This window comes from Scyliorhinus canicula, chromosome 22, assembly GCF_902713615.1.
Source record: "Scyliorhinus canicula chromosome 22, sScyCan1.1, whole genome shotgun sequence".
Taxonomy (NCBI): domain Eukaryota; kingdom Metazoa; phylum Chordata; class Chondrichthyes; order Carcharhiniformes; family Scyliorhinidae; genus Scyliorhinus; species Scyliorhinus canicula.
This window is the reverse complement of record NC_052167.1, coordinates 23,601,601-23,625,632: the sequence shown is the minus strand read 5'-3', so window position 1 is coordinate 23,625,632 and position 24,032 is coordinate 23,601,601. Positions and strand designations below refer to the sequence as shown.

The following is a 24,032-nucleotide window of genomic DNA, read 5'->3' as shown; positions in this document are numbered from 1 at the left end:
CTTTTTCCATTCCAGATGGTTTGCTGTTTTAGCTTAAAAGCAGTACATTTACTGAGCTATCCTTTTTCTCCCCGTTTCTAATTAAACATCCTTTCCCTTCTTTGCTATCAATCTACAGCAGCTTGTACTTACTCTTCAACTTAAATATGGTGTCAAGTGCTAAACCTTGTCTCTTTCCATTATGTTTTTAACAGGATTTATTGCTGCAGACATTGAAGGTAAAGGTTCGTCGACATGGTTGTATCTGATTACGGATTACCATGAGAATGGCTCGCTGTATGACTACCTGAAGTGCACAGTGCTTGACACTAAAGCCCTGCTGAAGTTGGCCTACTCTGCTGCTAGCGGCCTCTGTCACCTCCACACGGAAATTTACGGCACGCAAGGCAAGCCTGCTATTGCACATCGTGATCTGAAAAGCAAAAACATTCTGGTGAAAAAGAATGGAACCTGTAGCATTGCTGACTTGGGCCTAACCGTGAAATTCAACAGGTAATGCATGACCTCCTTAATCGGAAAGCAGATCTATTGCCAGTTATGATCGTAACCTTGGGGTCTGGGTTGAAATAATACAGGTGTTATTTTATATGAAATCAAGATGCACAGCCCATACACAACACCTTACAGCATATAAGGAATTATAAAATCTTTCCCACCCACCTCTTTTGTTGTGAATCAGGTGTAATGCCTGGATCTGGTATGTCTCTCGTGTGGGGACCATGAATTGGATTCAATTTGAATTGGTTTTTGGAGCAGGCAAGGAACTGGATTAGGGGTTAGCCCCTGTCCATACTCTGACCTCTGGCTTTGTAACTGATAAAGCAATGGTTTAAAAAAATAAAATTAATGGGAAACAGCATCCTTTCCAAACTCTGCATGATCCTCCTACTCCACTCCAATTAAAACTCTGAAAATATTGAATTTCCCGCTAAGAGCAACTTAAATTAATTTGGACTGTACCCATTGAACCAGAGTGCAGTGTCTCCGACACATCTACGATGCAGACATGAATGACCTCCTACGGCAAACATGCAACACCCTGTATTTTAATATAGTGTCCGCTCAAAAGGTCAAGTTTGTGCTGGGGCTTGAAGCCCTTAGTCCTCTGACTTAGATCAACAGTGTTACCAAAAAAGTCAAGCTGACATTTATGGGTAAAAATGACTGCTCATATTCATTCAGTAATTCATCACATGATGCAAGAATTTTGCCAAGCCTAGTTGCATTTGGGAGAATAACACCCGTAAGTATGCCCACAGAAAGTCTTGCCATTATTGTTGTAACATGTACTTCTTTATCGCTTATTTAACTCATGTTTGCAGCAAAATGCTGATTTCTGTACACATTTTCCACCATTTTCCCTTAGAATCATAGAATTTACAGTGCAGAAGGAGGCCATTTGGCCCATTGAGTCTGCAGCGGCCCTTACAAAGAGCACCCTACTCAAGCCCTTATCTCTGGACGCTATAAAACATTTACATAAGAGAGTCAAAAGTCAACATGACTGGCTGCACCAACCATGGCTTTTGACTTTCTGTTAGTTCTTCATTGGCACATTAAAATTACAAATTATTTTTGGATGGTCAGCATCCTGTAATAGTCTTATTTTTGTGTTTTTGGTTGAATTGGAATTAGCTCCAAGTTTAATCAGTTTATTTCATATATATGTAGTTGCTGTAATAGTTATTGATCCTACAAGCTATCGGAGGATCCCTTTGGAATCTTCGTTCTTACAAGTCACCTGAGAACTGCTCCGAGCGACACCTCGTGGGCCAATGCCTAATTCTTAAGTTAAGCCCATCCTTCAAAATTTCTCAGAAACAAGTCCATATTTTTGTTGGCGCTTTTGTTTCACAGTCATTGAAATGCAAGCCTCCATTCTCGATCAGCCCTATTTGATTTGGGCATGTAGCTACAAAAGATTCCTGAGCTCCTTAGGTTTCGTCCTAAATTGCAAGAGTCCGGAACAAACGGGCGTAATGTTTGAATTTGGATCTAGGCTGTTGGGATGTGATATCAGAAAGCCCCTTCTCACTTGAAATGTAGTGCAAACCAGCAACTCCCTTCATTCAAAAAGTTATTACACTAGAGGACAATTTAAAATTTCAAACGTGAGATCAATAGGTCTATGGAGGCAAGCACGTTAAGTGTTATGAAAAGAAGGTGGGTAAACTGAGTTGAAATACAGAGCAGCCATGATATAATTGACTGGCTCCGAGTTCTGAATGGCTGACTCCTGTTCCTATATTCATTTCACAGTTTTATTTGAATCCAGAAAAGTTTCATTTATTTTATATGACGCTGCAATTTTTTATAAAAAAAATTTATTGTCACAATTAGGCTTACATTAACACTGCAATGAAGTTACTGTGAAAATCCCCTTGTCACCACATCCTGGTGCCTGTTCGGGTTCACGGAGGGAGAATTCAGTGTGTCCAAATTACCTAACAGCATATCTTTCAGGACTTGTGGGAGGAAACCGGAGCGCCCGGAGGAATCCCACGCAGACACAGGGTGAACGTGCAGACTCCGCACAAGCAGTGACCCAGGCCGGGAATCGAACCTGAGACCCTGGCACTGTGAAGCAACAGTGCTAATCACTGTGCTACCGTGCCACCCAAACATGAGGTGTCAATGTGTGGATGCTTACTGAGGCTGCCAAGCCTAATTATCCAGGAACTCTGGCAGTTAGGATAGTTGATTTCATCCTACATTCCAACTTAGGCAATTCCATAACCAGATAATGGATAGCTGCTGGTGGGATGCTGCCATCTAAGTTCCTGAAGTCAGGTTCTGAATCATGTCATTGAATGGGCAGTCATTTCTTGGGTTTCAATTCACAAATTTGTGAAACAATTTTATAGATTTGCCAAACAATTTTGTTTAAATTTCTTTTTTAACACATTGGGCTCGCAGAGCTATTTTGACAACAAGGGGGTTGGAGGTCTTTAGCTAGAGTCTCCTCATTTCTTTTTACTTGGCATGTGTGCAGGTGTGATGATTGCCTGAATGAAGAGGAAGTTGAGTTTATTTACCTCTGTAGTATATACACACACACATGCCTGGAGTGGACTAATTCTGTCTAGATCAGGACTTCCCAAATATTTTCCCACTGAAACCCCATTTTGAAGCTTGAAAATTGCCGTGACCCAAGTGATTTGATTTTGATTTTGATTTATTATTGTCACATGTATTAGTGTACAGTGAAAAGTATTGTTTCATGCATGCTGTACAAACAATGCATACCGTACATAAGGAAGGAGGGAGAGACTGCAGAATATAATGTTACAGTTATAGCAAGGTGTAGAGAAAAGATCAACTTAATATGAGGTAGGTCCATTCAAAAGTCTGATGGCAGTAGGGAAGAAGCTGTTCTTGAGTTGGTTGGTACGTGACCTCAAACTTTGGTATCTTTTTCCTGATGGAAGGAGGTGGAAGAGGGGTGCGTGGGGTCCTTAATTATGCTGGCTGCCTTTCTGAGGCAGCAGGAATTATAGATAGAGTCAAAGGATGGGAGGCTGATTTGCGTGATGGACTGGGCTACATTCACGACCTTTTATAGCTTCCTATGGTCTTGGGTAGAGCAGGCTCCATACCAAGCTGTGATACAACCAGAAAGAATGCTTTCTGGTGCATCTGTAGAAGTTGGTGAGGGTCGTAGCTGGCATGCCAAATTTCCTTAGTATTCTGAGAAAGTAGAGTCGTTGGTGGGCTTTCTTAACTATAGTGTCGACCAAGACAGGCTGTTGGTGATCTGTACACCTAAAAAACGTGAAGCTCTCAACCCTTTCTACTTTGTTCCCATTGATGTAGACAGGGGCATGTTCTCCACTACGCTTCCTGAAGTCGATGATGATCTCCTTCGTTTTGTTGACATTGAGGGAGAGATTATTGTCGTTGCATCAGTTCACCACATTCTCTATCTCATTCCTATACTCTGTCTCGTCATTGTTTGAGATCCGGCCCACTACGGTGGTGTCATCAGCAAATTTGAAAATCGAGTCGGAGGGGAATTTGGCCACACAGTCATAAGTGTATAAGGAATATAGTAGGTGTGTGAGACAGGTAGGAAGTTAGAGCTGAGAGAGCAGGATGGGGAGGTGGTGGTGGCAAGAACTGAGGGGGTCCCCGGGGGGGGGGTATTTTGGATTTGTGATTTTTAAAGAATTGAAATCACCTGCCTTTTGGAGCAGGAATCAGACGTCAAAGGTCAGTTCGTTAAGACATGCCTGGTCTTGGGTGGAAAAAAACACTAAGATTTGAAGGGACCTCTCAGCTGTTAGCACTCAGTCCAAGCTCCACAACAGCCTTTACTGCCTTCAAATTTCCAACCCCAAAATTGCATCTGGAGTCTCGACCCACACTTTGAGACACCCCGGTCAAGACTCTCACATGAATCATGACCATTGGCTTCAGGTGAATAAATCGATATCTTGAGGAGAAATAGGGAATTTCTTTTCCCAAACATCAAAATTAACTTAATGAATTCAAGATGTTTCCATTAGGTTTGAATGCTCCTTCCTAACTCCTGTTCATCACCTTTTCTTCGCAGTGACACAAATGAGGTTGATATCCCACTGAATACACGAGTGGGCACCAAGCGGTACATGGCACCTGAAGTCCTGGATGAGAGCCTCAACAAGAACCAATTCCAGGCTTATTTGATGGCAGATATATACAGCTTTGGCCTAGTCGTCTGGGAGATGTCACGCCGCTGTCTGACAGGAGGTATTTTTTTTAAATATTTTTATTAGGATTTTAGCATTTCATGACACAAACTTTCCAACAAAACAAAATCAAAACATGTATCTACATGAATTTCCAACCACTGTCGTTCAGGAAATAATTGACAAATAAACAGAGAAAAAAATAAAAGAATGAAAGGGTAGTATTGAGCACTTGCTGGGCCAGGCGGTGGCCGGAGATGTGTGCACCGGGCCGTGTCGGGGCCAGTAGTTGGCTGCCTGGGGGGGGGGCTTTTATATAGCTGTCTGGAGGGTCCATGTTGGCACCCCCCCAGGTTCCCTCCTGGCAGATTAGCCGTCCTGGAGGTTTGAAGGGAGAAGGGGCTGTCTGCCAGCTGCACTCTTTGTCTTGTTGCCTACAGGAGGTATTTTACACAGCAGATTTCAACATGGAAAAAAAAATGAAAATCGCTTATTGTCACAAGTAGGCTTCAATGAAGTTACTGTGAAAAGCCACTAGTCGCCACATTCTGGCGCCTGTCCGGGGAGGCTGGTACGGGAATCGAACCGTGCTGCTGGCCTGCTTGGTCTGCTTTAAAAGCCAGCGATTTAGCCCAGTGAGCTAAACCAGCCCCTGTATGAGAGATATTCAGATAGCACTTCCATTTCTCAGTTGGACTGATTTTATTCAGAATTTTAAATGAATTGAAACTCCCATTCAAAGAAAATAACAAGCTGTTTTGTGTTTGTACAATGCATTATTCTGGTAAAAAGGTAGATATACACCCTAGAACCTAGTTGTCAAACAGTGCCTCCGTTTGGTGTTTGGCAAGAGGCTATGCAAATTGAAAAATACAGGCTCCAGGTTGGAAGTAGCTGGCGTTAAATGACTGGTTTGTTTCTCTCTTTTTAAGATTGTTATGTATCTGCAGCTGTTTGTGTTACCTGATACGTGATTGACGAGATGTACACTAATGCAACATTTTAATTTGTACATTTATACATAGATGTACACAGATAAAGACAGGTTAATGAGTTAGGATTTTCTAACTGCTCTCCACATCTGTGTCTTGTGACTAATATATTTTGGCACACATCTTGGGTGAAACGTACAGTGGAGGATGCATTGGTTTCCCTTGAAATGTTTTGTTAGTTAAAGCACTTTGTCCAATTTAATGTAAAGACATCTAAAGAAAAGCCTTGATCATTGAGTTACATCTTTAATTCTGTTGAACCACTTGTGTTTTCTGTACCCCGAGTTTGCTGTGTCAGACTATCTTGGGGTTTTTTCCCCCTGTTGTTACCTCATTGCTTCTTCCTCCAATTTTTTAACTTCTGAATCCTCCCTTTTGTTTTACAGATTACTTTTTTTTATAAATTTAGTGTCGCCAATTATTTTTGTTTTCTAATTAAGGGGCAATTTAGCGTGGCCAATCCACCTAACTCGCACATCTTTGGGTTGTGGGGGTGAGACCCACGCAGACATGGGGAGAATGTGCAAACTCCACTCGGACAGTGACCCAGAGCCAGTATTCAAACCCAGGTCCTCAGCGCAGCAGTCCCAGTGCTAACCACTGCACCACATGCCACCATTATTTTACAGATACTAGTTCTTGGGGTATAATCCCACGGGTTCTGGCTGCCTCGGTGCATTAACCATTCTTCCTATATTAGTCTACACAGTGAGTCACAGTAGGCAATTTGACAGTGAAAGATGTCTGCAAGCTAGAGGACTCTTGTCTGCACACCATTATCTGCATAATCACAGCTTCCAATACAGGCCACTGGAAAACAATCAAAAACACAAGTTATTTTGCACTCCAGTAACCTTGAGACACTGAGCCAAATCTTACCACTATCCTGATGACCTAATTAATTCAGCATTGGGCAACAATCTATCCTGGAACCCTGTGGTGTCTAGTGTATTTTACACATTGAGTGATCGGAAAATTACCCATCTGATTTTAACTTGATTTTTGTTTTCCCTGCAGGCATTGTAGAGGACTATCAGTTGCCATATTATGATATGGTACCAAATGACCCCTCCTATGAGGATATGAGGGAAGTGACGTGTGTTAAATGTCTCCGTCCAACAGTTTCTAACAGGTGGAACAGCGATGAGGTGAGAATTGGATGCTTCTTAGTGTGTCCTGTAAGAACACTGCAGCTCTTTTGACTGACAGTGCAAGTGATGCTGTTAACAGCTGAAATACATCATTCAGTTCTTTGGATTGAATTCCATGTTATCAAAGTTTAGTACATAAGTTAGATCCCTATATTTGAAAGCTGAATATATGCCTGGAGGGGAAATGTAATGAAAAAGGTAGATCCAGCTCGTTAGTAACTGAAGACTATTTTATCTCCTGAGTCTTGCTGACATTCTATTCACCAATGTTTGGATGAGGTAATATCCATAGAACCATAAAATTCCTGTAGTGCAGAAGGAGGTCCATCAAGTCTGTGCAACCTCTGAAAAGGCACCCTACCTAGGCCCTCTCCCCCGCCCAGCCCCATAACCCCACCTAACCTGCACATATTTGGACTATGGGAGGAAACCGGAGCACCCGGAGGAAACCCACACAGACACGGGGAGAAAGTGCAAACTCCACATGGGCAGTCAGTCACCCAAGGCCGGAATTGAACCCTGATCCTTGCCGCTGTAAGGCAGTAGTGCTAACCACTGTGCCCCCGAATGAGTTCTTTCTGAGTCTACAGTGAAGGCTGCTTCACCCCAGCTACTGGGTGGTGTGCTGATGACACTTCCTTTCTATGAAAAGGAACAGCAGATCTTCGCATCAGGCATGCAAGCTGGCTTGATCTAGATCTTATTTCATCATAGTTTGTTGCACTAGCTCCAATGTCAGAAGAAGGGAGATTTTATAGGATCAGAGAAATCTCACAGTGCAGAAGGAGGTAAATTGGCCTATCATGCTGTGCTGGCTCTTAAAGAAAATAGCTATCACTCCCATGTGCTGTTTTGCCCATAACCCTATATTTACTGTGAAATGTGATTGGAGTAATTAATTTTCACTCTGATCAAACTACAATGCAGACAAGTTAAAAGAAGATTACCCTAATTAACAAAGGGCAGTACGATTGATAGCAACTTAAAAGCCATCATATGACCAGAGGAGGCCATTTACCTTATTGAGCCTGTTCTTCCATTCAATCAGATCATTGGATAACCTGTGGCCTAACTCCATATACCTGACCTTGCCCCATGTCCCTTAATACTTTTGGTCAACAGAATTAACAACTGATCCAGCATCAATTGCTGTTTAGAGAAGAAAGTTCCAAATGTCTACCAACTCTAGTGTGTAGAAGTGTTTACTAATCTCACTCCTGAAAGGTTTGGCGCTAGACTTTTAGTTGATGCACCCTAGTCCTAGACGTCTGTACCACCGCAAGTGTTTTCTCCCGATCTACCCTATCTGCGCCCCTTAATACCTTTGATCAAATCACATCTAAATTTAATGAGATACAATTCTAGGTTGTGTAATTTTTCCTCCTTTTTTAACCCTTGGTGTCCAGGTATCATTCTGGAAAATTATCCGCATGTATAGATTAGCCACCCAGGGATCACCGTACCTATCATTATTGAAGTTGATAACCTCGCTCAGAAAGTCCGGTTGGCACTATGAATGTGGACTAGATTGCTGATTACTTGCATCAGGATGTGGGACAGAGTTGCTCACTGGTTAAGCAGGGCTAGAATTGGCAGCGGTGAAAGCAAGATCCACTCGAAGGCTGCTGGATGAGTGACCTCGTGTTGCTTTCTTGCACCACCTGCTGGTGATTTAGACACGCCGAGGAGGAGGCTGTAGCACTGGAAAATCGTAACAGAGTAGAGCGCACAGTTGGGAAAATGTGGTCAACCTCAATCAACTTGGAATTCCAAATGAACTGAGAACCTCTTTTTTTCAAGTTGTGAAGGAAACATTTTCCTGCATGTTAGAACTGCAAGGAAAGCATTTCAATTTATTCTGTCTGCCCTGTGCAATCTTTCCCTGATATGCTTGTTTTCACCCCCACAGTGTTTAAGAGCGGTCCTGAAACTGATGTCAGAATGCTGGGCTCATAACCCTGCCTCCCGGTTGACAGCGCTAAGAGTGAAGAAAACACTTGCCAAAATGGTGGAATCTCAAGATATCAAGATCTGATTGAGCCACTGAACAGCTGATACTATTGCCCCAAAGAGGGTCAGGAACTTCTGGTGTGCAGACATGGCTGGGCATCCAGTCACCCCGATCTCTTCCACACACCACACTAGATAGGCTGCTAATAATGTCATTTAGAATTTGGAACTATTACATGCATGGCATAGTGTGGGATAAAGACATTTGATAATGAACCTCTATGTCATACTTCTTAACAACAGTATCATGTTAAAAGCCAGACTGTAAATTAATGCTGTTGAAATGTCGGAAACTTCCTTGGGTTTCCTATGTGTCGCCGTCTTTTTCATGCTATGTTTGCGGCCCATAGTGGAACAATGCTAGTTGGCACCATGGGAACTCTAGAAATGGTGTATTACAGCCAGGTGCTTTCTGTGAAAGCCACAATTCTGAATTAATTTGAAAAGCTACTGCTAGGAGATTAATAGTCGCTTTTCACCTGCTATCTGTAAATGGAGTCAGGTGAACAAATCTGCCTTTGCCTGTCTTTGTGAGCCACGAGGACGCCATTTATTTTTCTCCTGCCCTCAAAATCTTGTTAAATTGACAGGTTTTAGGCTTTTTCCAGGACTTTGTGAATACCAGCTGCACAGATTGAGCTTCTGCTGCCATGCCAGGTATGAAATGCAGCGCTGGCACTTTCTCTTGAACCCCAACACTTTTATGTTCACAGCTTGCTCAACTGCTCTGATTGTATGTTGCAATCAAGGGAATCATTCTTGTCTTCTGGAGACAATGTCGCTGCCAAGGTTTGTAGAACAGTACGTTTCCTAAGAACTAGACAAACCGTTCTCAAAGTTCTGTTTATAATGTGTCCCAGTTGCCCTCAGTAGTAACCATGTCCTTCTGGTTATAGCACTGTCTTAATTTAAGGGTTTTTAATATTTGCTGTCCGAAGCTTTCGAGTATTCAAGGAGTTCCATCTGAAATCACAGGAAGCCTATTTGTTATTGGGGCATAGAGCAAGTGAGAGTATTGGTCACTAAACGCCTCACAGAAGGTCAGGCAGTGTTGAGACTTCAGCAGTACTATGAGAGTGGTGTGGCACGTGACTGAAATGCAGTTCTGTTAACTTCTCAGGAGGGTTGGGGTGAGAGGATTATTGACCTTGTATAATGGGAATTATTCCTGCGCAAATGTAAAATCTTATTAATCATGAATACTGCAGGCACAAGTGAAATGCTGCATCTCTTGAGACTTTCAGCTGATGTAATAAGTGTTCTGCTCGCATTCTTTAAATTTAAAGTGCCGGTATCGATTTGTTGTAAATTCTGTTCCATCAAAGGATCGTGGAGGTGATATATTACTGCCAAGAAGTCAAAGCAACCTCGCCAATTCCCAAAGCTATTTCACCCTCCTTGACTAACAGTAACTAGTGAAAGAGGGGTGTCAGCTTCACTGTGTTCCAGGGAAAAACAAGGAGTTGTGACGGTGAATGCAAAGTTGGGTTTATTTAAAATGACACAATGCCAACTCCTTTTTATTGAGAATAATGCCAACCATTTTCATGAATTGATGAGTTAACCCTGTTAATAACGGCTGTCTGACGTGCGCCAGGCCAGATGCCACAGTCTTGTAAGATGTTATGTAACATAATGTTTATATCTTGTGTAGTACAGCTGATGAAATCTTGCCAGCTTTTCTTGTAAATATGATAGCCAAAGTAGGGATTGAGTTGAGGCTTGCCTCCCCCAAAACGCCCTGCCCCACCCCAGGGAAGGATGAGGAAGATAGTGTTGGCCCATTCAGATGAGCAGGATTGTTTTTGTTGTACACCACATACCGTTGTATCCTTCTGCACTTGGTTGCCATATTTACTTTGAACTTGAAAGATGCAGTGCCCATAAGCAATCTTCAATGTTTATCAGTGAGATGTGATTTTTTTACGCCTGCCCAGTCAATATTACTACATATTATGTATTGCATTATTTAGCGTTTGAATTCTGATATACTGTATTGGAGATGGAGAATTTTGGATTTTTTTTTCCCCCGCAAATGCCAAAGCCCCGTGTGAAAGGCAATGTCATCAGAGCATGGAACTTGGATATTTGGAAATCTGCAGCCTGATCATTGCTTTCCTTTTCAATAACGTTCTTGTTGAATTGGAACAGCTTTTATCATTTTGAACTTGCTGCAAGGGATTCACATCAAAAGTGTTGAATCTTCCTTTCAATCACTATAAAAATGGTGATTGACGCTGCCAATCACTGCATTCACCTGCCCCCTCGTTCATTATTTTAGTACAAAGTACACAGGTAATCCTTCTAACTTGTCCCTTTCTTTTTTTTAAATTTAGAGTACACAATTCATTTTTCCAATTAAGGGGCAATTTAGCGTGGTCAATCCAACTAACCTGCACATCTTTGGGCTGTGGGTGCGAAACCCACGCAAACAAGGGGAGAATATGCAAACTCCACACGGACAGTGACCCAGAGCCGGGATCGAACCTGGGACCTCGGCACCGCGAGGCAGCAGTGCTAACCACTGTGCCACGTGCTGCCAACTTGTCCCTTTCTTAAATCATCATCTGCCCCTCACTGGGCTGTGTTCAGTGCATAGGAGAGTAGGGGCGAGTACAGGGAACAACGTTGTTGCAATGGAGATGCAACGAGGACGTGTAAATCTGAAAGATTGAAGGGGGTGAAATTCAGTGGCCTGTTAACATTTATAATAGATGTTCTGACCTATCAGAGGAAACGATGCAAGTCAGGGAGATTGTTGTAAAGCAAGTGTTTTTAATGATCGTGCCTTTTTTTTTCTCAAGTCAACCTGCCTTTTTTATTTAAACAAGGGGAGAATCCCATCTGCCAGGCCAGCGTCTTCCTATCAATGTGTCATTGTAGCATAGACAAAAATGTATGAATCAAAGTATTATGAAATCATTTAGTTAGTGTATTTGTACATAATAAATGGAAATACCATAAAGAGTTAAAGCAGTAAAGTTACTCTAATGCTTATGTCATCGCAAGTAAAACAAAATGATTGCCATTAAAACAGGTGTAATGATTTATAAACCTATTTTGTACAGCATCTGGTAAAGGGTGCCTTATTAAGTTTACCACAGATTACTTTGCAAAAGGTACATCATGTACACAGATTATGTCATGTATCTGACTCTTAAGTAAATAACATTATTTTAGTACACAATTGCACTGTTGGCTGTGTTTATTTGTTTTTCTTCCTTTGCTTTTTGAGCTTGGTTCGTGTCGATATAAGCAGAGACCCAAATGATTTGCTGCAGACCCATAATGTGACATATCATTTGGTGAACTCAATAACATGAATTAAAATAACATTTTGAACACTGGGTAGCAAAATTAGGACAAATGGTGTTTTTGTCCAAACGTATGTTTGCCACCTCTCGTATATCCCTGGGATCCTGTCTGAATCAGTCTTAACGTGTATCTGAATTACTTTGACAGTGAATTAGAATAATTCTGTATTGGAATATGAACCTGAATCATTCTCAATGTATATATGAATCAATCAATGCAAATCTGAATCATGCTGAATGTTAATATAAATCAATCACCATCTGTAACTCAATTGTGCTAAATTTGAATCGGAATCATTCAATGCAGACTCAATGGATCAAAAGACCTTCTGCACTCTGGGATGCTATGGAATATACATTTGCATCTGAATCACTCTGAATGTGAATCCAATTCATCTTCAATCTGAATCCGGATCAGAATTATTCTCTTTTTTTATAAATTTAGAGTACCTAATTATTTTTTCCAATTAAGGGGTAATTTAGTATGGCCAATCCACCTACCCTGCACATCTTTGGTTTGTGCAGACATGGGGAGAATGTGCAAACTCCACACGGACAGTGACTCGGGGCGGAGTTTCAGAATCATTCTCAATGTCACCATGAATCATTCAGAATTTGAATTGGAATCGTTCTGAATTTGAATCCGATTCATTCTGAATTGGAATCTGAATCATTCCGGATCATTCTGAATCAGGATCATTTTTCTGAATCCGGATCATTATGAATCCGAATCCTTCGGAACACGAATCTCAATCGTTCCGATCAGGAATAAGAGCCAGTCTGAATGGGAATCCAATTTGTCCTGAATGTGAGTCTGAATCCAGTTCGGAATCATTCTGAATGTCAATCGGAATTATTCTTCACATTAAACTGGATCAATCTGAATTTGATATGTCTGTAAAACATCTTCTCAACCTTCTCTTAGGAAAACAGCCTCAGCTTCTATGCACCTAAACATCTGAAATTCCTCATCCCTGGAAACATTGTTCTGAATCTTTTCTGCACTCTTTCTAATGCCCTCACATCTTTCCCAAAGTGTGGTACCCAGTACTGGCACACTACTGCAGTTAAGTTGGAACCAATATTTTATATAAGGTTGCAATAACCTCTTTGGTACTGTCCGCTTATTTATAATGAACAGCTTTACACTTTTCTGGCCATTGCACCAGCCTGTCCATTGTCTTTGGAAGTTTTGACACTATCCTCTCAGTCCACAGTACTTACAAGTTTTGTGTCATTCATAAGATTTGAAATTACACACTGTACACCCAAGTTTAGGCCAGTAATATAAATTAAGAGCAGCAGAGGGCCTGACATTGATCCCTGGGGAACTCCACTATAACCCTTGAGCCAGTCTGAGAAACAACAATTCACCATGACTCTTGTTCCTGTCATACAGCTAATTTTGCATCTCTGTTGCCATTGTCCATTTTATTCCAAGAGCTCTAAATTTGTTTAAAGTCTGTCTGTGGCAGACTTTTGGAAGTCCGTGTATACCACATCAACTGCATTACTCTCTTAATCCTCCCTGTTATCTATTCAAAAAATCTCAGCAAGTTAGTTAAACTCAGTTTTTTCTAAATAAATCCATTTGACCAAACAACTATTTTATCCTGAATTATCATTTCTAAACTTTCACCACCACCGAGGTTAAACTGACTGGCCTATAGTTGGGCTTCTCTGCATTCTTTTTGAACAAGGGTATAATATTTGCAATTCCCCAGTCCTCTGGCAGTACCCCTGAATCTAATCGGGTTTGGAAAATTATAGCCAGTACCTCAGTATAGTTGGATGCATCTCTTCTGGTCCTGGTGACCAATCAACTTTTAAATGCAGCCAGCCTATCTAATACCTCCTCCATATCAATTTTGACCCCATGAAGTGTCTCAGTTACCTCCTCTTTTACCGTGACTTGGGCAACATCACCTTCCTTGTCAAAAGCAGACACAAAATGCTCATTTAGTACTTCAACCCTGCCTCCATGCATAATGACCCTTTTAGACCCATAATTGGTCACACACCCTTTTACTATTTATATGCCAAAATAATTCTTTTAGATTCCCTTTTTATTTAGCTGCCTGTCTATTCTCATACTTTCTCTTTGCTTCTCTTTGTCTTTTCAATTCCTCGCTGAACTTTCTATATATCGTATCGTATTTGACCACTCCTCAAAGTTGACTTTAAAATACACTGATTGGTGTAGATCCTGGTGCTTTGCCCATACGGAAAGCAGAACTAGCAATGTATTCCCCAATTGGCTAACAATCCACTATCCTTTCTTATTTGACGAAGAAGCTGCTGTTCTTGAGATTACTACTTCTTGCTAAATCTGGCTCAGGAACATCCTAATTTCCTCATCAGAAAGTGAGCCTGAGTGAGCTGTAATAATCTATAAACGATAATCTTGAAATAATAATCACAAATAGGTTTACATTAACACTGCAATGAAGTTACTGTGAAAAGCCCCTAGTTGCCATATTCCGGCGCCTGTTCGGGTACACCGAGAATTCAGAATGTCCAGTTCACCTAACAGCATGTCTTTCGGGACTTGTGGGAGGAAACTGGAGCACCCTGAGGAAACCCACGCAGACACAGGGAGAATGTGCAGACTCTGCACAGAGAGTGACCCAAGCCGGGAATCGAACCTAGGACCCTGGAGCTGTGAAGCAACAGTACTAACCAATATGCTACCGTGTTGCCCAATCAACGCAAAAGAGCAGAAAAAGATCATCTAGTCCATCAAGCTCCTCATGCATCCCCTCCAGATATGGTATCGCCCTACACTCAAGTTGCCCACCTTTGCAAACTTTTGGGAGAGGTAAGAATAAACCTGAGGGGAAGTTAGGTCAAATAGGAAACTGAGAAATATGGATGGACCAGCCTATAGGTACGTTAATTAGTTGGGAAGTATATTAAGAATTTCCCACTTCAGTTGAAAAAATATATATAGCTAAGTCTTTTACTGAAATTGATATCTTGCAAAATGAATCGGGGTAACAAGTAGCTGCAATGACCTCTATTCGGAGGTGGCTTGCAAGTGGTAGTGTCCACAAGTAGAAAATAATGGGTTCTAGTGAAAGGTCTTTGTTTTTTTTAATTTAGAGTACCCAATTCATTTTTTCCAATTAAGGGGCAATTTTAGCGTGGCCAATCCACCTAGACTACGCATCTTTGGGTTGTGGGGGCGAAACCCACGCAGACACGGGGAGAATGTGCAAGCTCCACACGGACACTGACCCAGAGCCGGGATCGAACCTGGGACCTCGGCGCCACGAGGCAACAGGGCTAACCCACTGCGCCACCATGCTGCCCGAAAGGTCATTGTTAACTGTGTTTCTCTCTCCACAGATGTTGTTTGCTCTGAGTACTTCCGGCGCTTACATAGAACATACAGTGCAGAAGGAGGCCATTCGGCCCATTGAGTCTGCCCTGACCTCACTTTCACCCTATCCCTGTAACCCAATAACCCATCCTAACCTTTTTGGACACTAGGGGCAATTTATCATGGCCAATCCACCTAACCTGCACATCTTTGGACTGTGGGAGGAAACCGGAGCACCCGGAGGAAACCCACGCAAACACTGGGAGAACATGCAGACTCCGCACAGTGACCCAGCGGGGAATCGAACCTGGGACCCTGACCACTTGTGCTACCGTGCTGCCCTTAGTCTTTATTACAAAATAATGTTAGCTATGGGAGTGACAAGAGGCCTTACCTTTTGCCTACTTTTTGATCGACAGATTTGGAAATGCAAACTTAGCTGTACTCGTGTCCCTTTGTGCAATGGTAAACCAAAATCGTACAAATTAGAGCATGTTGGTGCAGCAGTGATGGTTGTGTTAATATTGTACTTGGTATAAATATTGAACAATATAGAGTTCAAAGTTTATTATTGTAATAGATAGCCCCGGTCTTGTAATTTCTGAATCAAATTTAATGCATCTACAGGAACCTGAATAAACATAACCGCAAGCTACAAGGAAAAGAGGAATCAGGAGTGAGCCTTTGAGCCTGAAAACCCCTAGGAGAATTAGCACGGTGCAGCAACATATGGGAAGGTGATCATCGAAAGTAGTTCCTGAATGGAAACCTCCAACAGTGAATGTGTGAAAATAGTCTGATGTTTCTTCTATTTTCAGGACCTGTAGTGAAGCCTTAAAATGTTTTAAATAACAGAAATCCACCAAATGTTGTCTCCGGCAGGGTTTGTTGCATTACAGTCCCTTGTGTCACCTCTACCCACACTCGCTGACCTTTACTGAGCTGAAGGATGGCATAGCCCCAAACTAGGCTGCTGTGCTGATGTCTTTTCCTGCTGTTGTGCAATGTGACCGTGCGGTGGCCATCAACCAAAAGGTGCCCGTGACCAGGTCCATGGCTGAACTCCACAGTCACCACAAACACATACACGCCTTTGAATGGCACTTTGAAGTAACCTTTTTCCGATGAATAACCATCGCCATGGTTCAGGAAGATCTGGTCAAACTTCAAAATCATGTTCCTTCCGGAATTGTTGGAAAGTCCCACGTAAAATGCCACCTGGAATTCTACACAAAAAGTAAGGAAAATAGATCAAAGTTAGCCAACTGATTTTTTTTGGTTGAAGGAAAATTATTGGTCTGGACATCAGGAGAACTCTCAGCCCTTTAAGCAGCACAGTTGCAGTAGTAACGACTGTGTCACTTCAAGAAGGTGTGGCTCACCGGCTGTTTGCTATGGAAAAATAAACTTGGATGCAGTTATCAGCACCAATCTGGGCATCATATTTGGATCAGACTTCGGCAAACATACCTCAGTCTAACTTCTCTTAATTTCTGAGAACTGCCACCCAAGCTGTTCCACAGACAGGATGAGCCATCGCCTGACGCTCTTGTATATTCGTATTTATCAGCAGACATTCTGGGCGGGAACTACCACCCGCGTTGCGTCCGAAAAACGGCTGGTAGCTGCCGTGAGATCACACTTGGCTCGCCACGCCTCACAAGATCTGATGCGATCTCGCGAGAAATCGCGATGTGAATCCCGTCTATTATGGGCAGGATCACTTGCTGCCAAATCAACATATTAAGAGTGAAACAGCTGCTCTCAGTAATATACATTCCCAAAATCTAACCAAGGTGTGGAATCTAACCCCTCGCCTTGACCTCGGGCGAGTTCTGGTGTCCGCAAACGGGGACCAAGCCTTCCCGTACCAGCCTCCCCGAGCAGGCGCTGGAATGTGGCGACTAGGGGCTTTTCACAGTAACTTCATTTGAAGCCGACTTGTGACAAGCGATTTTCATTTCATTTTTCATTTCAAACAGAATGGCACTCCTAGGGGGTCTCCCAGGGGATCGAAGGCCCCAGGTGCATGCCCTCTGGGCAGAGTGGCACCCTGGCACTTCTGGTGTCACCTGGGAACCTTGACACTGTGGTGGGATTGGATCAGGGAGGTGTGCGGGGGCCCAAGGACTCTCTTATAGTGTGTTTGTTGGGGGGGGGGCAGGTCGTGTAAGAGCATCGAGAGTTTGGGGTGCCATTTTGAAATGGCGACCCGATCTTTTACTACACTGAGGAGTTCTGGTGAGTGGAGCTCCTCAGTGCAGGGAACAAGGCTAAGTACGACCTCGTCGGGGAATTCCCCACTGAAGCCCCCAATCTACTCGGATGGGCGTTAGATAGTGGGGTGTTATCGATGCTCTGAGTACTGGGAAACACCCAGCTAATCATGCACTACAAGAATCTGTCCCCATTCATGTAGATTGCGCCCTCTATATTCCTGCCTGAACAGCAGGATAGACCCATAAGGTGGTGTGGGCAGGGAGGCAGAGGAAGAAAGTCAAGTATGAGAGCCCCGAGGCACCATCAGCATTGACTGCAGAGCATAAATCTTATAGCTTCAGGCGAAAGAAGGTTAAAGGAACCTTTACTGATTGCCACCCATGTGGGGAAGTGGTGGTGTAGTGGTATTGTCACTGGACTAGTAATCCAGAGACTCAGAGTAATGTTCTGGGGACCCAGATACTAATTCACCATGGTAGAAGGTGAAATTTGAATTCAATAAAAACCTGGGATTTAAAAAGTCTGATGACTAAACCATTGCCGATTGCTGTAAAAACCCATCTGGTTCACTAATGTCTTTTAGAGAAGGGAATCTGTCCTTAATAGATCTGGCCTACATGTGACCCCAGCAATGACCCTGAACTGCCCTCTGAAATGACCCAGTAAGTCACTCGGTACATTTTTAAAATCGACCTGGAGCCACGTAACTGATCAATTAGAATTCCTCCCTGCTGAGCATTTGGAGGAAATTCTGAGAGAAACAAGAGCACAGATTGCACTTGGATGGTCGACCTACATGTCTACCACCAAGACTAGCTTCGTAATACTGAACGGGGTCAATTCGCTCAGTTGGCTGGACGGCTGGTTTGTGCTGCAGAGCAAGGCCAACAGCGCGGGTTCAATTCCCGTGTCGGCTAAGGTCATCCATGAAGGCCCCGCCTTCTCAACCTTGCCCCTCGCCTGAGGTGCGGTGACCCTCGGGTTGATTCGCCATCAGTCAGCTCGAAAAGGGGAAATCAGCCTCTGGCACTCTGGGATTATGACTTCCATTTCAGTAATGTGATCACTGGCACATGTTGCATGGAAAAATGTCCCAAGGCACTTCAGAAACAGAAAAAAAGATACCAACATGTGCTGAAACAAAGAAGGGAGGGGTGACCAAAACCTTATTCAAAGAGTAGGTTTTAAACGGCCTTAAAGGAGGAGAGGAAGGTTTAGGAGAGGGTGGCTGACAGCTGCCAATAGGGTGGGCACTGAGAGGAAAATCACAAGGTTCAGACAGATCTACAATAGTTTAATACAGCAGAGCAGACAAGTCCATGAAAGTTTAAATATGAGGGTGGAATTAATAAGATTATGGGCAGCAGAGTCTGTGTTAAGCTGAAGTTTATGGAGGGTGGAAGATGGAAGGCCAGTCAGGAGAACATTGCTAGCTCCATACTCAACTATTCCAAAGATTGGTTGAGGGTTTCAACAGCAGAGCTCCACCCGGAAGAGGGGGGAGGCTGCGGTTAATCATGTCAAAGGCTGCAGAGGGGTTGAAGAAGAATAGTGCACAATGGTCATATTCTTAGCTGCTGTAAGCTTGCACTTACCCTGTGAATTTGGGATGCCACTTTGATTTACTGCCATTGAAGCATTTCCATAAATCTCCAGCTGCTTGCTGCCATGGTGACTTTGCCTGTGCTGCTTTCTCAATCGCTTGGAGCCAAAGTGGCCTCGCCCAATGCGGAACGTCCCATTAGAAAGGTTGCTCGCGTGACCAATGAACTTCTGAAACACGGAGATGTGACTGTCGATGAACTGTTTTAAAGATGACACATCTGATTGCACAGTCTCCACCGACTTTGTAACCATTTCCTTTATTTGCTCCAAACTCTGATTGTAGTAAGGGTCTTCATTGTTGTAGTTGGATTCCAGTTTAATTACTTTCAAATTCAACATCTCAATGTCCTTTTTAATGCTTGATATTTCACTGGAATCATACTTTGAATCGTCCATCTGTTCCTTTTCCAACGCTTCATGGTTTGCTTCCATGTGTTCAAGGGAAAGGCGGTCTCCATCACCCATTTCTGAAGAGTTTGCCTTCAAAAGGCTTCCTTCATTACCAGAACCAATTAATTCCTCAACGCCATCATTTGAGCTGCCCTCTTCAAGCACCTGCACTCTGCTGTTGATGTCTTGCAAAATTATCTTGTGGGTAGCAATGTCTTTCTCTGCCTCACTGAGATTCTGATATAAAGTGCTAATAGAAAGCTTTTGAAGCTCTGTTGCACCATCAGATGTGATCTCCAATATGTCCTGCCCCGTCACACTCTGCAGAATGATTGTGTGCCTCAAAGCATCTTCCAAAAGGGAACTGAAGGAGCTATTGAGGTATCTGATGTGTGAATTCATTGCAGCATCCATTTTTTTTAAATGCCTAATTTCTCCCATAATCATTGTGGAGTTCTGCTCGAGTGTTGTGATGTCCCCAGCTAGAGTGTTGATTTTTTCCTCTTGTGAGTACAAGAGATTCTGGACATCCTGATGTCTTTGTTGGGAAGACCTGAACAGGTCTTGAACAGAATAATTTAAATTAATTCTCAGGTCCAGCTCCTGCTGCTTAACATCAGTCAGATCAAAGTACATTTTCTCCATAAAGTTGCTGGCGTTCCTTAGGCTGTCAGCAAACAAGCCATAATCCTCAATTAACTTCTGACAGTCGCAAAGTTGGCCGTCGTCAGTCATTCTGTATAACCTCTGTTTCATTTCTTTCACGTCGATGTCAAGGTTGTAAAGAAGTTCCTCGTGACTTGAACTTCGATGGTTAAAGGAAACATTCAGCCTCAGAACGTTCTCTGTAAAACCTACACTGGTCTCGGTCAGTTTTTGATTCATCTCTCTCTCCAGCTCCTTCAGTTGTTGCCGCAAATCAGTAATCACCTTCGACGCAGGGTGACATGATTCACAGATTCGATTTAAGTGTGTAATATTCCTCGAATGAACCTCGACGGTTTCCCTAAGTTGGTCAAAGCCCTGTTCTGACACTCCTTTGACAGCTTTTGAGTCACACGGTGAACAGGGTTTTGAGCCTTTGAGATCAGCGACCTTTGCGAGATCTTTTAATATGTAGACTTCTTGCCATAGCCTGTCTTGCTCGCTCTTAATCTCAGCTGTTGTGTTATCTAAAATATGCGATTTAATCTGAATCATCTTCTGACTGCGCTTGACTTTTAGATCTGTCTCTGCCTTAATGATGGTTAGGTTGTGGTCAAGGTTAACCTTCTGGGCATGCAATTCGTAATCTAATTTCTGTTGTTGATCATCCAACATGTTGCCAATCTTCTGCAGCTGCTCTGTGTTCTCATCCAGTTTTGATTGTAATTTGGTGCTGATTTCCTCCAGTTCCCTTTGTGGCATTCGCTGTTTCGTGAGCTCATTAATATTCTTCCTGTTGACTTCTATGTCTTGTGATAAATTGAGGACCATGTCAGACATGTCCTGCATTTTTTTGCTAAAGGTTGTCCACAAGGAATGAAGATGCTTTCTCAAGTAATTTTCAATATGAGGTTTTAATATATCCTGAAGCATTGGAAATTCTGCAAAATCAAAAAAATGTTTCATGTAAGACATTTTGTTGCAATTTGGGGGAGGCGTGACATTGATATTTTCACTGGACTAGTAAACCGCAGATCCAGAGTAATGCTTTGGGGACCCAGGTTCAAATCTCTCCACTGGAGATGGTGAAATGTGAATTCAAGAAAAATCTGGAATGACTATGAAACCATTGTCGATTGCCCCATCTCGTTCACGAATGTCCTTTAGTGAAGAAAATCTGCCATGTTTACCTGGTCTGGCCTACATGTGACTTTAGATCCACAGCGATGTGGTTGACTCTTAAATGCCTTCAGGGATGGGCAAGAAATGCTGGCCCAGCCAGCAACGCATACATCCCATGAACGGAAAAAATAAATTCTCAATGACCTTCAACAACAGTCGCAAGTTGGATTTTTACAAAGGCACCTATGGAGGGAAACGGCTCGGAGCATAAGGAAGAGTGATGGATGCAGAGATTCAAATGCAAAGTAATTTAAGGAACTTTTGAGGTTGACAGCAAGGTGGTTTGGTTGAGGAGGAGAGCTCCAGGATGGGGGAGCTGGACTGAACAGTAACACAAAAGGGTGCAGAATGGAACAAAATGCCAAGGAACGTCAGCTAAGAAATTCAGGGGTGGGCTCGAGAGATTTTGAAATGGAAGACAAGAGACTTGTAGTCATTGTTCTGGAGGATAGAGGTGATAGTGTGGAACTCTTGAGAAACAGAACTCCAGAGTCCAAGTTCCTAAAAGTGGAGTTTGTGAAAGATGGACGAAGAGAGTTGGTGACGATAGCATTTGAAAAGCAAACAAACGTGATGAAGTTATAGATGGCAGTCAACAGTGTATGGAGAAGGATGGGAAATGTTATACAAATGTACAAAACAGGAGCGGGGGGGTAGGCCATTCGGCCCCTTGAGCCTGCTCCACTATTCAATGAGATCATGGCTGATCCGTTTCCGTCTCGAATTCCACGTTCTATCTACTCCCGATGACGTTTGGTTCTTTTGGCTGACAAGAATCTATCTGTCCCCGCCTTTAAACTGTTTCAGTGAACCCCCCCCCCCCCCCCCCAGCCTCCACCACCTTCTGAGGCAGAAAGTTTCAAATTCGCACAACCCTCTGCGAGATAATAATTCTCCCTCGCCTCTGTCCGGATGGGCAACCTCTAATTTTAAACCCCCCCCCCTCCTAAGCCCAGCTTCTGATCTCATCCATGTCCACCTTGTCAAGGCCATTCATGATCTCTTAGAATTCAATTAAGTCACCCCTCACTCTTCCACACTCCAGCAGCGCTAACCCCATTCCAGTTTTCAGCCTAGTGAACCTCCAAACAGCCTCCAATGCATTTACGTCCTTCCTTAAGTCCGATGGAAAATTGAAATTTCTCGCCCAACTCCATAAAACTCACATTTATCAACACATAGTCACACTATTTACGAGGTTAAATCCACTCCCGTTGTGTTTTTATTTTTCTTGCTTTCCAGCTCATGGCAAAAATAAACGTTCCCCTCCCACCCCCATGGTTACAATGTTGCTAATGCCATAGACTCATCCAATCACCATTTATGCGACTGTAAAGACTTGGAGCAGGATCAGACCACATGGCCCACGGAGCCTGCTCCGCCATTCAGTAAGGTCACCGCAGGTCTTAGGGCTTCAATTCCATTTCTCTGCCCGCTCTCCACATCCCTTGATTCTCCGAGACCAAAAATCCATCAATCCCACAGCCTTGAATATATTCACTGTTGCAGCATTTACAGCAGGCACCCCTGCCTTGTTTCCCTGTGTAGTTCAAAGTTCCGTGAACCTATGTCATTGGTCCGCACATTCGCCCTTGGTGCCACATATAACAGGCGCACCCATGCCACAAACCTTCCCAGGTATCGCCACTCCACCCGGTCAAATGCCTTCTCCACATCAATGGACACCACTACCTTCTGTACCTGAACTCCCGACAGGATCACAATCACATTTAACAGCCTCCTTATATTGCGAGGAAGTTGCCTGCCCTTTACGAAGCCTGTTTGTTCTTCTGTATCCACTCCCGGGACACCACTTTCCATTCTTCCCGCCACCAACTTAGCCAGCACTTTCACGTTTGCATTTAACAAAGATATGGGCCTATACGACCCACATTCCAAAACCTCCTTCCCCTTTTTTTGGTATTAACTTGATAGTTGCCTGCGTCATTGTCTCCGGCAGCTCCCCCTTCTCCAATACCTCATTATACGCCCCCAAGAGATGTGGCGCCAGGTCTGTCGCAAACTCCTTATAAAATTCTGCCGGATAGCCATCGGGCCCGGAGCCTTCCCTGACTTCATGCCCCTTATACTGTCAATATCTCCCTCAGCCCCAGGGCCGCCTCTTCTCTGTTCAGGAGGAATCCAGCTGAGGAAACTCCAGTTCATCTCAGAGCCATCCCATGTCCCGTTCTTCACCACCACCACCCCAGCCCCCAAATCCGCCCTGTACAGCTCCTTATAATGCCCCGTGAACGTCTCAATTATCTTCCCCGGCTACCCTTTGGATGCACCCCTACACTCCAGGGTTCCCCTTAGTTGGGGGGGGTCCGCCATCATGGTCATTCCTGACGTTTTTGGTGCGACCTGTTGTGGCCAGCATTCCCCCCTCTTGGGTCTCTGTCTAACTCCGGGGGTTTGGGAAAGCTCTCCCTCCCAACCAGCTTACCCAGCATCAGGCCCACATATTGGGTGAGGTTCCTGCCCGCGATACCCTCCAGCAGACCTACGACGCAGTGGTTTTGCCGACGGTTGTC

At 43.4% G+C, this 24,032-nt stretch overlaps 2 protein-coding genes across 4 annotated transcripts in view; one reads left to right on the top strand and one right to left on the bottom strand.

Moving 5' to 3' along the window:
* The window catches only part of bmpr1aa (bone morphogenetic protein receptor, type IAa), a 155,591-nt gene extending 143,584 nt beyond the window's left edge, over window positions 1–12,007 (top strand). For all 3 annotated transcript variants that reach the window (XM_038782693.1, XM_038782694.1, XM_038782695.1), the window contains exons 9-12: window positions 195–492; window positions 4,553–4,728; window positions 6,677–6,807; window positions 8,720–12,007. In XM_038782693.1, the coding sequence (XP_038638621.1) occupies window positions 195–492; window positions 4,553–4,728; window positions 6,677–6,807; window positions 8,720–8,845 (731 nt within the window). In that variant the 3' untranslated portion in view covers window positions 8,846–12,007. The remainder of the gene's footprint in view (window positions 1–194; window positions 493–4,552; window positions 4,729–6,676; window positions 6,808–8,719) is intronic.
* Window positions 12,008–16,008: 4,001 nt separating this feature from the next.
* Window positions 16,009–24,032, bottom strand: part of mmrn2a (multimerin 2a) — a 31,663-nt gene continuing 23,639 nt past the window's right edge. The window contains exons 6-7 of the mRNA XM_038783096.1: window positions 19,272–21,257; window positions 16,009–16,682 (exon numbers count right to left, since the gene is read on the bottom strand). Coding sequence (XP_038639024.1) covers window positions 16,291–16,682; window positions 19,272–21,257 — 2,378 coding nt within the window. The 3' untranslated portion in view covers window positions 16,009–16,290. The remainder of the gene's footprint in view (window positions 16,683–19,271; window positions 21,258–24,032) is intronic.